The following is a 14,525-nucleotide window of genomic DNA, read 5'->3' as shown; positions in this document are numbered from 1 at the left end:
CTTGTCATGAGATGGGGTCACAGAGATGCCACCTGATCAGATACGAACACAATGCTTCACTGCAAACATCACGGTCTAACGTCAGAGTGCCGCACTGTAATTAACTGCATGGCTCTCGGAGAAGCCCTTAGCTGCAGTAGCTCTTCACCTTTCAGAAGTGAAGTGACTAGGATCAGGAGCTAACATAACGGCAGGTTCTAGAGGAAGAACCTGGAAGGAATTGTCACTAAAGCAAAGACAGGTGATAAACATTTCTGTTGTAAACAAAAGCTGCTTAAGGTCATAGAGGATGCCACGAGGGCTGTTAGGATGCGAAGAAAATGAAATCATATTGATTTTGTCCGGCATGGCTGCTTTACCCTACAGCATAGCTAACCTGCATCTCTAGGACCTCACTTCCCTGGAGAGCACATTGAGCTAGAACAAGGACAGCTAAGGGGCGAGGAGGGGAAGGGACAGTGTAAAACGATTGCTCCTTTTGCACGTGGGGGGTGGAGACGCAAGTGTGGTGAACTCCAAAGGCAAGGCTAAATCGTGACTTGGATTATGCACTCCTGCAAGGACACAAGAGGGAGGGATCTCCCCTTTATATTCATGCCCATCTGGCTCCTGGGCCTAGGATCCGACACACAGTAGTAAGAATGTGTTGAGCACTCGCTTACACTGGAACAAGTGGGTGGGAAGAGGCAGGCTCCACTCCCCCCTCATTGGCTGCACCCCCACCCTAGTCACTCGCTAGCACGGCTGAACGGGTTGCAGTTTGCTGCTGTCATAGGCCAACTGCCAATTACTAGCCATCCCAAAGCAAGGGCTGTGACTGAAGTTGTTGTCTTGCCCTTGGTAAATGAAGGGGCAGGTACGTTTCACAACGCTGAGTGCAAGAAGCCTTCTAAGCATCCCTGCCTTGGGTCAGAGTGGCGAGCGACTGGTTGGGTAACCCAGGGCCCAAAAACATATAAAGGAACAAAAACATTTTTGTCTGCGTATTTGAACTGAATTGATATCAGCAAGAAGTGGGTCAAATGAACATTCATTAGGCATGAGCCAGCCACAGTTTGAAAATGAACCCAGAGTCAAAGGCCCAGACAGCCCTATAAGCCAAAATCGAAACTGAGCTATTAGTTCTGACTTCATACAGTCTTGATCCTGTGGGCAAAGGATCACACTCCGTATAAGAACGAAAAACATCAACAGTGACAGGTTTGGTCACTGGGATTGCCAGGATGCAGTGTCAGAATACACGTGGTGGCATTTTCTCATTCATGGTGACAGAGACATAAATTCCACAGGAGCCTTCATTGACTAATCTATTTCCATTATTCGTGGACAGCTTCTTTTAATTAATAATGCTGTGGAAACTTATTTAATCAAAATGGGTTCTGTTTTTGTCACTACTGGTGACACCTCAAACATGAATCACTATCACAGCACAGGACAAGCAGCGAGTCACCGTTTCTAAGGATCCACCAATGTGGGGGGGCAGCTTATCTCAGGAATAGGAAAGCTCACCAATTGCCGGAGTTATATAAAGGCCAGACTGCGAACACAAATAACCCCATCAACTTTAATCGGACTAAATCTGAGTAACTGCTGCCTAATGTAAATGGGGGCTCACAAACTGACCTAAATAACCTTACTGTAGAGTCTACAGCATCCTATATTAAAATATAGGGGAGTATGAGTGAATACTATGGTAACTATGTTAATTTAAGAGGAAAGTGGCAAGTTTTTATAGTTCACCTCTGCAGTTTATACTTAATATACTTCTTGGTAATCTCCTCCCAACCCCAAATGGGTGGCAAAGCCCCTCAACATCCTTACAGTATTTATTACGAAATACCCAAATGATGCACATATGAGGAGTGACCAAAAAAAGTTTAATATTAGGCATCCAACATAAAATTGTATTGGTCTAATGCCTCATCCCAAAAGTTTCTATTCCATTTAGCCCAAAGTCCTAGATTAAATGAGACTAGTAGTTTGATCCTTTGAATCCTTTAACAGGGAGGAAGCCTACATCCACCACGTTAAGTTCTTCATCAACCAATTCCCACAGAAAAGCCGATTGCAGAATCTACTTTGCGAAGTGGAATAAACTCACAACACAAAGGCTCATTATAAATGGCAAAACTGCGTTGAATAAAGTGGGAACAATTGCATGCAAAGTAGACTGCCACCGTGCTGAATGATTTTTCACAGCAAACATGCAGAAGTGTTAGAGATCCCCAGGACACTTAAGTAGAAGGAACTATGCATGAACTCTGGAGGTTATACAGTTCTATGTTCCCCAATTTTAATATGTTCTTAAATCCACATGCCAATTTAGTTTGCTTTCAGGAAAGCCTCCAAAATGGACAAGAATGTGGATGCCAACAAAAACCTTAATATGAAACTCACTTTGAAGAGATACAAATATTTGGCTCAAATGAAAATAATGGTATTTTTAAGGTCTAAGATTTGTTCTTCATTAAAAATCACTAGCAAGAAGTAGGGAACTGATTAAAAAAGAAACTGTTCTAATTTCAAGTATAGAGAAAAACAATGGGCCATGACATGTCATGACCTGAGGATCTGCAGGTAAATAACCTTATATGTTTAAACTGTATTAGATAAATTATACATCAGCCATTATATATTCATATATATAAAGACATTCCAACTGCCTTAAATGTATCCTCTCTCTCTTTGCATTCCTATGCCTCATTCTCTAACACACATTCCAACAGTGAATATGCCAGAGATCCTATAGACACAGTCTCATTCATCACACACCCCTTTTTCAGTCCCTAAGCACCATCTATCCTTGCACTGGATGAGACACTGTGGAAAATAACAGCATGCAATCATTTATATTAAAAAACCTGGGCGAAATATTGGCCTCACTGAAGTCAATGGCAACACCCTACACTGTAATGCACAGCGTACAAAACAACATATAATATATGAGAGTCTGGCTGTTACCTGGGGATTTTGCCACTAGCTGGTATAGGTGGAAGTGGTAGCAAGAACTGGAAACCTACGCATTTAAAAATATTTGAACTGAGTACTTGTTTCCTGGAGGAACCTATTTGCTGACTCCATACGCTAGGCTCTGATTGCTATGATTGCTCCACAGGCCAAGCTTGTAAAACAAGGCCCTAATCCAAAGAGCACAGATTCTCGAAAGGCATTTCATGAATTAGATGTTATAAATATTCTCTCCCACATTGGAAGTCAGTTAGTAACTGTTTGATGGGTCCTTCCAAGCACTGGTCTTTAACGTTCAGTTTTCAGAGATGGACATGAATCTCATTGCAGTTTTCAAGAATATTTCTAGTTTAATTATTTTCTCTACTTGGAAAAAGTTCCAAGTTCTGTTCCTGCCTTGCAGTCCGGATTAGTGATGTTAGATGTGGCATGCGCTTTTCAGCACACAAAGAAAGATGATGCAACACTTTCAATTACAGGTTAAAAGTCACTCAGTTATTCTGAGCAGGAGAGATCTCTGCAGGTTGAAGAGCTAGCAGCCACTCTGATTTTATGGGCCCATAAATTTATTGTGATGGATGAACTACCTAACCAAAAAAAAAAAAAAAAAAAATCTTGAGTTGGTAATAGCACGCTGCACCGCTCTGTTAAGTAGGTCATTCAATATGCCAGGTCTCTGGATATTATTGGGGAGTGAGAAAACATTATTTCTCCACCTCAATGTGCCTGTCTCTTTTCTTGTCATGTGGAACTAACCTTTCATGCTTAGTACTATTACTAATTTATTAGCCTGTTAAACGCCTCAATTGCTGTACAGTCTGTGGACTACATCTTAATGCTTGCTGAAGCAAAGAGTGCTTTAGAAATGTGTGTGTGTGTAAAGCAATAAACCAGATGGGGGAACAATTCTCTGTACCTCTGCGTTTGCTACAGTGAGAGCAAACAATCATCTTCTTGAGCACAGAAGAGCCAGCGGTTGATATTGGTGACTCTTGAAAGCGATGACTTAACTAAAAAAGGTGTTAAATATATTTCTATTCAAATCAATTAAAGGAGAAAACGATTTTACTTCCATTTAGGTTAAATGACTACTGCACAAATTGCTGTAATACAATTGTGCAGCACTGTCAGTCCAATCTCTTGTGACCTGATTGACTGCTTCTGCCCGCTTGATCGGACTATCTGTTGGATAGATAGGGCCACATTTTCTAAGAAATGAACCTTTAAACTAGCAGTTTTGTCACTCGTAGAGTACACAATGAACATTTTCTGCCCATGGAACTTAATCCAAAGCCCACTGAAGTCACTTACTTAATAGCACTTTGGATCAGGGTATGGTATCTAAGAGCATAAAAATCTATCTAGTGCCTAGGAATGAAGCACAGGAAATCCCTGCACCACACTGGCACTGTCGCAGCACTGTTCTTTTAGGAAAAGGCCTTTCCCCCCCAAACCTAGCTCCTGGATGTTGAGAAGATACAGATAGACATCATGTGTGATTCCACATAGCCATGTTTTTCGGAACCTTTTACTGCCAATCCATTCATATTTACTGCTGCCCTATGTACCCAACGGGGATCTCTCTTCTCCTGTGAAAGCCAATCTACATATCTTTCTTTATAAGCTTCATTATGAAATTCAGCTCCTCCTAGCACAAATCTTCCCTTCCACTGGTGAAAAGAATTCTCCCACCATTACCATCAGGGTGTCAAGTGGCTGCATAGGCACTCCACTGCCATTACTACAGCCCTGCATAGTAACTACTGTGGCTGTAACACAGAGGATCCATGTCTAAGTGATCCATGCAGCCACACTGCAGACTTCCCCAGACTGCACTTCCTGGTCCCTAGGGGTTAGCATGCAGGGAGCTCGGTTCTGCATTGCACACCTGTATCTGTGCAGCCACCCCTTATATTGCACCCCACCTTGTGAAGCACTCTGGGTCCCACTGCCAGAAGGCCCTCTCCCTCCTTGGAGGAAGGGAAAGGATTTCCGCTATGTGAATAGTAGAATTGCAGTCCACTGCTTTGTCAGCAAAGTGTTCACATTGCTTTCGGTAATGCACAGCTCTGGCATGGCTCCAGAGGAAGAGGTGTAATCTCAGGAAGTTAGTTTAAGTGACAGGTTTATAGCCACAAGAAGCAGAATGGATGTTTTGACACAGCGTGAGTTGTATTAGCTCGTCCCATGAAAATGCCTTCAAGCATTTCTTCCCTGGTCCCATATCCGTCCGGGTTCCGCCCAGGTTCTTGAGCAGAGTTTTCAACTCTGGACTGGCAATTCATGGCACATTGCAGGTAGCAAGGTGGGAATTACAAGAGAGGGTAAGATGACAATCTGAAACCTAAACTGGATTGTTGCTGTGCTTTCTTTTTCGGCTTTACCTCAGACTGGGTGCATCTGTAGGCCCATTTTAACCTCTCCCAACTCTCCCCCTTCCTCTACATCTTGTACTTTGCTGACTGCATTGACAGCACTAAAGAACCATCATTCTTCTTCCTGTTCAGCATCTTGTACAAGCTACTGTTGCCAGAATGATACTAGGCTCAAAGAACCACCAGTCTGTTCTGGCTGGGCAATTCCTATTTTACTATAAGCATTGAGCTCTCTTTTTTCTATGGCTGGATTGTCTTTAAAACATCATCATAGCCTTACAGTAACTTCAGATGAGATGCCTTAGGTGCAGCTATAGAAAAAAAAAAGATTCATTTCAACTGTAAAAGGATTTCAGTTAATGCTCAATAATCTATAATTTACTGTTATGAGATTTCCCTATGCAAATCAAATGTATATGACCCTCATCAATCTTTAAAAACACCTCCATAAAGATTAAATTTTGCAGCTGCAATGCGAATGAAAGGATCTGTTAACTTATTTTCAAGATACATCTTTATAGCTAATTAATTTTCACATGGAGTGTTCTTTGAAATGACTAACAGATAGTGAGCTTTGCTGATTGATTATAAAATGAGAAGGTGGGTTAAAAAAAAGAGAGTTGTGAATATAAAATCACTGTCAAGCTTTATTAACCTTGCCATATTAAAATTCTAAACTGAGTAAGCAAGAGAAGCAGGTATTAACATAATACCTTTGAGTATAATTTATTTATTTCACATCAATAAATTCCTCTTAGTTGGTCCATGTCCCATCAGCATGGCCTCTCATCTGGATTTTAGTAGACTGGAGAGTGAACTTCACCTTGGAAGAAGTAATCATTTGGATTCTATTGGACTATAAAACACAGCCTTATATATTATGTAAAAGGAATGAAAAAAGAAAATAAGTGTAATTCATATGTCACTCTCATAGGGCAGATACTTTGAGCTTCAAATCTACAGGTAGCTTTTATGGAGCGACCATTAATGAATAGCCACAACTTTTACTGCCAGTCTAGTTAATCTGCACTGACCTGAAAACATCAGGACTAAATTTGGGGTTGCTATTTGCTACACAGACTCCGTGGCGGGTTCTCAATCACTTTTCCCCTAGGAATGGTGTGAATCAGATCAAGTGCCTTACCCGTTTCCTCAGATTGCAAGTGAGCGTGAGATTCCTCGAGAAGGAGTTTGCAAACGCTGTATAAAAGTCCAGAACTTTCAGCAAGGCTTCCCGTTTAATAATATGTAAATCGCAGTACGTCAGTGCCCGGACATTGGCACACGCATGGGCCAAAGTGGTTTCTTTCCAGAAGATATCGCCAAACACATCACCTTTACCTGAAAAAAAGAGCAAGACACCTTTATTAAACCACACATATACACTGCTCTTCAGCAAACCAATTAGTCCCGTCCCCAAATTTTCTTCAGTTCCCAATTATTTTGAATTTAGGCCCAGATTTTTAAAGGTATTTAGGCATTGCTCTGTTCAGCACTGCAAGGCCTAATAAATTTTGGATGTGGACTTAGGCTCCTAAGTGACTATGTCACTTTTGAAAATGAGACTTATTAAGCTCCCTTTAAAAACTGGATTGTGGGTGTGTGTGTGTGAAAATTTTACCCTTAAGCACATGCTAAAGCTATGTGCGTGCTTAAGTGCTTTGTTGAATCTGGGCCTTACTGAAGTATCTAATGATTAGAGCTGATCAAACTATTAATTAAGAATAACATTTGCTAAAAAAATCAACTCCCTTTTTGGCTAGCAAATCATTCACAAAGAGACCCTGATTCCTGTGAACGAACTTGTTCATTTGCATTCACTGAATAGTTCTGACAAATAATTGTCTAGTGAATTGTTGTCCATGACTGTTTGCATTAAATATTTTCTAATTGTGTTGTGCAATTGGGCATCTGTTTTTACACCCTAACTGAATGACATTTTATTTTTAAACGGGAGAATAGCAAATGGTAAATAATGTGTAATGAGCTTGTGTTTGATGTTTTCAGCTGCACAATCATCTGCTCTAAAATTTGTGAAATATTGGCAATTTGTGAACATTCTCAAGAATGTCCAATGGTCATTGCAATGAAAAATTGCAAACAACAAACAAACTCACCCCACGAATCTTAGTGAACTGAACATTGAACTTATAGTTAGTTGTATTTGACAATCTGATTTTCTGCTATTTGACCAGTGCTGCTAACAATTAGTTAAGAAATTTTTCTAGATGAATTATTATTAATGATTGATGTTACAGTATTGTCCAAAAGCCCAATCAGGATCAGAACCCCACTAGGATGGGCACTGTAGAAACATATATTAAGATCTCATTCCTGCCTTGAAGACTTTACCATCTAGATTAAGACAAAACTAGATATCTGAACATTTACTGGTACTTCTTAACACTTCTAAAACATGGAGCCAGTGTTATCTCATTTCAGTAACAACTAGTGTATGTAAAATCCATGCCTCCAGGGTTTGGCCAAAGCTATTAGGAAGGTAGTGGCTCAAACTATTCCTTTTATTTGGATGTTGCAAAGTGAAATGATAGGTACCTATCATATTCTGGGGTGACAACTCCTCACTAGTCTGAAGCTGATTCTGTTGCAAAAGCAATTTTTGCTATTTTTAGCAGATTGGGTTTCCCTAAGGAGATTTTACATGAATGTGTGTCAAATTTATGGAAGTTGTGTGAGGCAAAACAACTAAAAGCCATCCCATATCACCCCAAGACAAATGGTCTGTTGGACAGGTTCAATGGAATTCTAAAATCTAGGCTCAGAATCAAATAAGAGAACCGGAGCCTGGGACAATGTCACTGATGGATTATTACCCTATTTGCTATTTGCTTATAGGAAAGTGCCCCAAGAGTCAGCGGGGTTTGATCTTCTATACGGAAAAGAAGCGAGGGGACCCTTAGATCTTATCTGAGACTCCTGAGAAGGGGACACTGTTACAGAAGTCAATGGACATCATGGAAATGGTTCAGACTAACCTCAGGAACAGTCCAAACAAAAGGTGTGGTATGGCCAACATACTTGTAAATGCTCTTTTGAAATGGAGGACCTGAGATTAGTGCTAAGCACTAAAAGGCAGAATTCTTGAGAAGGACCTTTTGGGGTGACAGAAGAGGTAAATGAAGAAACAGACCATGTTAAAAGGCCTCGTGATAATGGGGTCCCACAGCTGGTGCATGTAAACAGACTTAAAGCTTATCACAGCAGGCAAGCTATGGTCAACACAAGCTGTTGTGTAGAAAGGGAAACTGAGGCACATCACCTCACTGATTGATGGCTGAATGCTAGCCTGACTCAGCCCTGGAAAGCATCGATCTCTGCAGTGAGTTAACACCAGTTGAAAAGGCAGAGGTTATCTGTGCTGCAAGAACATAGACAAGTGTTTTCTAGCAAACCAGGGAAAACTGACTTGCTGACTTATATGGCCATTACTGTAGGATCACAGCCAACCCAGCAGGTCCTACTGCACCACTGGCAAGGTATAAGAGCAAATTTGCACAGAAATACAAAGCTTGCTGGACCAGGGCTGCAACTATACACAGCCTCCTAGACTGTGAGCTGCATGCTGTTTGACTGTTTGTGAACATCCCGGATTGGGAGCTACAACAGCAAAGTACTGTGAGGCACCCAAGGTTATGGGGCAGGCAGTGACACAACCGCACACTGGTCTGGATTGTACCGGGGAATGTGACCACCCAGTTTTACATAAAAGAAAAGACACACGTTCAATGTCATCGCTAGAACCATGTGTCATGACAAATATCTCAAGATTAAAACTTTTGCTCATATTTACTGTAAACCAGAGAAGTGGCAGATCTGAAGTGTAGATCTGCAGTGCTGGTCACCCCATCTCAAAAAGCATATTGCAGATTCAGAGAAGGATGATCAACAGCCTAGAAAAAAACCTCTCCCATGAAATGACATTGAAAAGATTGGGATTGTTTACCTTAGAAAGGAGATGAATAAATGAGGCTATGATAAAGTATTTAAAATAATGAATAGTAGAGAAGGCAGATGGGGAACTTCTGTTCTCCCTGACTCAGCATAAAAACAAGGAGACATATGGTGATATCAAAGAGTGGGAAATTCCAAATGGATAGAAGGAAATACTTTACTAGACAACATGCAATTAAACTGTGGAACTCATTGCTACAGGAAGTTGTTGAGGCCAAGAATTTACAAAAATTCCAAAGGGATTGGACTTGTATATGGATATCAATAGTATCCAGGGTGATCATAATTATTAATGACAAAATCTGGAAGGGATATTAAACCTCATGCTTCAGGTCTTAAGTCAATTTCTAACTACTGGAGATCAGGATGAGACCTAATGTGGAGGGGCAGATTATCTTACATCTGCCTACTGTGGGGTTCTTATACCTTCCTCTGAAGCATCTGCTGCTGGCTACTGTCTGATCTAGTGTGGCAATTCCTGTGTTCCTACGTAGCCACTCGGGAAGTGCTGCTTCCAAGAAGAATTTGGATTCAGGCCTTGAAGAGCTCACAAAGCCAGGTACCCCACTGATCCCATGAGATGTTCAGTGCAGAAAACTCCTTTGAAACCCCCTTGTATTTTTTTAATGATTTCATTTGATGTGTTTTTCTCTTAGGCCTCCAGAAGCTAAGAGTCGAAAAGAAAAATGATTACAATGGGAGTTAGGCCCCTAACTGCTGAGGCGCTTTTTGAAAATCCCACATGGCCCTATCGGCATCTTTAGGTGTTGAGATACCTTTGAAAATCTGCCCCCAAGGCCCAATAGTGTCAGTGGGTTTAATCACATGCTTAAAGTTAAATATGCCCTTACATGACTACCTAATTGGGGCCAAAGGCTAACATTTGCATACATGAATAACTTAACTCATATGTGGCAAGTTATATGAATAATTATTGGCAGGTTTGAGCCCTAAAATAGTAGTTCTGACTGTGGTTAACAGTTGGAAAGACACCCCTCTGGAGTAGCCAAAATTACCTTCTCTTGCCTAATTGCTTTTCTAGCAATATGCTGAGTGAGGTCCAATATTAGGACGGTGCCTGATATCCAAATTACTTGAAGCAGCCACTGTAGAAAAGTGAATGTATAAAAAGAGGGTGGCGTTCAGAAGTATCCTCCTCATTTTTTACAAAATGCTCACCTTGAGTTTAACAAAAGTTACAAACATTTTTAGGACCCTTAAAAGGAAACAAAGTATAAGGGACTTGGTGTCTAATTCAAAACCGAGTAAAGTCTTTTCATAGAGTTTAAGGCCAGATGGGACCATTATATCATCTAGAACTGTACTCCTGTCTATCACATGCTCTTAAATTTCACCCAGATCTCCCTATATTGAGCCCAAATACTTTAGTTAAACCAAAGCATTTCAGTCCTCAGGAGAGTAAACGGTTGTGAGCCACAAGCCAAGACCAGGAAAGACCGAGGTGCCACTAACGCCAGGGGCTCTTGTCATGGCAGGAAAATGAATAGGTGAAATATACCCAGATGATACCCGTGCCCCATGCTGCAGAGGAAAGTGAAAAAAACGCAAGGCCTCTGCCAATCTGACCTGGGGGAAAATTCCTTCTTGACCCCCAAATCCAGTGATCAGTTTGACTCTGAGCACGACACACCAGCCAGGCATCTAAGAAAGAGGTTCCTTAGCACTCTCTCCATTGATTTCAATAGCCCTTGGATTGGGCCCCGGTGAGGTTTTATTTTATAGCTTGGAGACTTTATTTTCCCAAGTAAAGAATGATAGTACATGTATAATATTTTTATTGAGCATACTCTCAAATATTTGCAACATTTTCTAAGGATACTTTGCAGCTTTGTTTGGGAACTACATACACTAACCAAATTAACAATCTGCCAGATCAAACCGATCTCATTGTTCCGTGTGGCCTGGGGTTTCATTTCTGTGTATTGTTTATGGTATTGTATATGCAGAATATTATTCACTAGATCTTTGGAGGTTTGCAAAACATGAATAGGAATTTCTATTTGGAGTAAAGTAAAAATTGCTGATGCTTGTCTTGGTTTTATTTGTCTCTATTTTACATTCAATAAAAAATGTCTATATCTTGGAATCATCTCTTCTAATGAAGATTATAAAGGCTTTCTTACTGAGTCTGGTTTTCAAAGGATTTTTTTTTAAATGAGGGTGAATACGGAATACATAATCCAGCTAATGCATTTTACAAAATGAGATGGCATAAAAGTTTAAATGCTTATTGCAGAGCATTTACGAGTAATTTATCACTTATCTAATGTACTGATTTTAAAATGCCCTTTCTGTAGTTAATTGTCCTTGTTCATAAACACAGTTCTGTTCCATACACATACAGCACAGTTATATAATTTATTGAAACATGTACAACAATGCCTAATTTATTTTTTCTTTGTGATGTGCACTTGGGAAAATTGGAGTTTAGCTTTGAGCAACTACAGCCTGCAGTTGAAAATAAGCAATATCGTTGAGTTGTCTTTTATCATTCTCCTCCCACAATGTAAGGGAAATGTTTCTTTTCTTTCTAAATGCAAGGTAATATTACCCAGCAAATTAAAGGTGAAAGGTTAAAAGCAGATGATATATACAAGTAGCCCTTGTGTAATACTGAGTGTCAAGCAATGTACCAAAATTTTTATATAAATCCTTCAGAGAAATGAACAGATTTTATGATGTTTGTTGCTGTTCTGTTAAATAGCAAACAGCAGTGGGATCATCAAATAGATGCTGAGCCACTACACACATCACGAGTCAGTTGCCTTTTGAGTGGGGAAGGATTTAAAGGACAGACACAAAAGGTAACATTGATATTTTGCACTTTACGGACGCTGTCTGTTTCTTTGAACACAAAGATAAATAGGAGCCTTAACTCCCATCGCATGGCAAGAGCATGGTGATGGTATGCTGTGCTCAGATAGCATGAAAACAAGAACAAATAGTTCAAGACTCTTCTGAATTTGGTGTTTTTTCCAAATATATGAAAGATGCTACACTTGTTAAATCAGCCACATTTGTTAACAAATGTAATGGGTGAAAACAAAATAAAATCCTGCAACACGATAGAATTTTCCCCATCAGGGAACAGTCAGAGACTAATCACATGCTATATTTTATACCCAGCTCACTGATGGCTATTAGTAAATGATGGCAAATATTCATGTATTTCTCTTTCACTCTCCTTTCAGATAATTGCAAAGGATAATTTAGCTGGTTGAAATTAAAAGTCAGATTTTCAAATATAGGTGTATGAACAGCATGCATTTAAGTTAAGCAAGCAAATGTGCATGCACACTTTGCAATTTGGATATTTAGGCAGGTATGCATGTAGAGATATAGCCATGGGCTGGTGTTGCAAAATGGCTGTTTTGAGAGATCTGTAGGGTATAAAATTTTAAAATCTGTCTCAACAGTTAGGCCCTGACCTAGACTCCTTAAAGACTTATCCACAGATGGAGTTATTCAGGAATAGCTGTTCAGGGATAAATCCATCTGTGCACACTCTTATTCTGAATCAGAATGCCTTTTTCTGAACTAGCTTAATCCACTTGGGAAACTGAATGAGCTAAAATAGGTACCTAAAAAAATGTACAGAAAAAGGTACTTTTAATCTGGAATAAGAGTGTCTATGGGGATTGATGTGCGGCGATCGATCCACCAGGGGTCGATTTAGCGGGTCTAGTGAAGACCCGCTAAATTGACCGCTGATCGCTCTCCCGTCAACTCCAGTACTCCACCGGAACAAGAAGCATAAGGTAAATCGACAGGAGAGTTTCTCCCATTGACCCAATGTGGTGTAGACACCGCAATAAGTTGTCCGAAGTTACGTCAACTCCAGCTACGTTATTCACCTAGCTGGAGTTGCGTAACTTAGGTCCACCTCGCCACATAGTGTAGACCTGCGCTATGCATGGAGTTATTCAGAAACAGCTACTATGCTGTAAATTCATACCCTGGAATAATTTTTGCATGTTGACAAGCCTTAAGGAAAGGATCCTGTAGCACCAACATGCAAGGGCCTGATTCACTACTGTCTTTCACCTTGTGTAGACATTTACATCAGTGCAAAGTGGATGTAAATCACTATGGCTCTGATTTCCATTTTCACTGAAGCTTCTTCCCACTGCTCTGATAGTGTAAAGGGGCCTTAAAGTGGGTGAAAATGTGAAAGCTACCAAACCAGAATGGGTAGCTTTATACATGCACTTTATACTAGTGTAAAGGACTACACAAAGCAAAAGGCAAAGGAGAATCAGGCCCTGGATGTTCACGTGGTTACTACAGTTACATTGATTGTTGGACTAAAAGAAAGACTGAGATCGGGCCTGCACTTGAAAATTTTATCAGTCTAGCTCTATCAGTTAGAACTGTGATCTTTTTTACTGCAATAGTTATACGGGTAGACCAGCGGTGCAAATGGAATCCATTTCTTACTGGTACGGGGGGGGCAATTGGGGGGCACGTGACCTCCTCACATGACCCTCCACATGACTCCTCCCCGCCCCACCCCCAGCCCGGGGCCCCCACAGTCTCCCTGTCCCTTCCCCATGATCCACCCCCCTTACCTGGGGGGGGCTCTGTCCTCCTCCTGCTGCGCCTTTGGAACCACAGTGGCGAAAGTAGCACGGCCCCATGCCCACAGCTCCAGCGGCGTGGCTGTACCGTCCCAGCCCTTCCACACAGGGTGTTCTCCTTCTGTACAGCAGCCCTGCCGGAGGACAGGGCTGGGGGCGGTACAGCAGCCGCACTGGAGGGGCTGCCGACATGGGGCTGCCCAGTGGCCCCACATTCTGCTAATTTCCCTGCTGTGGTTCCCAGGAGAGCCCAGCGATTCAGGGATTTCCTGGGAACTGCACCAGGGAAAAGAGCAGAACCTCAGCAGCTCCTTTGGTGGCTGTACCACCCCCAGCCCTGTCTTCCGGCGGGGCTGCTGCTGGGAGCCGAGGAGATGCAGCTCTGTGGAAGGACAGGGGGCAGGGCTAGGGGTTCTGCTCCTTTCCCCACTGTGGTTCCCAGGAAAGCCCTGACCCACAGGGCTCTCCCGGAAACCGCAGCGGGAAAAGGAGCAGAACATGGGGCCACCAGGTGGTCCCACGCTCGCAGCTCTTCTGACGCAGCTGTACCACCCCCAGTGGCCAGCCCTGCCCCCACCCCTGTCCTCCAGCGGGGCTTCTACACAGATGGAGG

General features: G+C 41.6%; 1 protein-coding gene across 1 annotated transcript in view; it reads right to left on the bottom strand.

The window, feature by feature from the left end:
* KCNH5 (potassium voltage-gated channel subfamily H member 5) overlaps positions 1 to 14,525 on the bottom strand; it is a 227,699-nt gene that overhangs the window by 32,127 nt on the left and 181,047 nt on the right. Inside the window, exon 10 of the mRNA XM_054027148.1 lies at positions 6,487 to 6,683. Coding sequence (XP_053883123.1) covers positions 6,487 to 6,683 — 197 coding nt within the window. The remainder of the gene's footprint in view (positions 1 to 6,486; positions 6,684 to 14,525) is intronic.

Source organism: Malaclemys terrapin, chromosome 4 (genome assembly GCF_027887155.1).
Source record: "Malaclemys terrapin pileata isolate rMalTer1 chromosome 4, rMalTer1.hap1, whole genome shotgun sequence".
NCBI lineage: Eukaryota > Metazoa > Chordata > Testudines > Emydidae > Malaclemys > Malaclemys terrapin.
The sequence above is the reverse complement of the archived record's forward strand: the minus strand, read 5'-3'. Positions and strand labels throughout refer to the sequence as shown.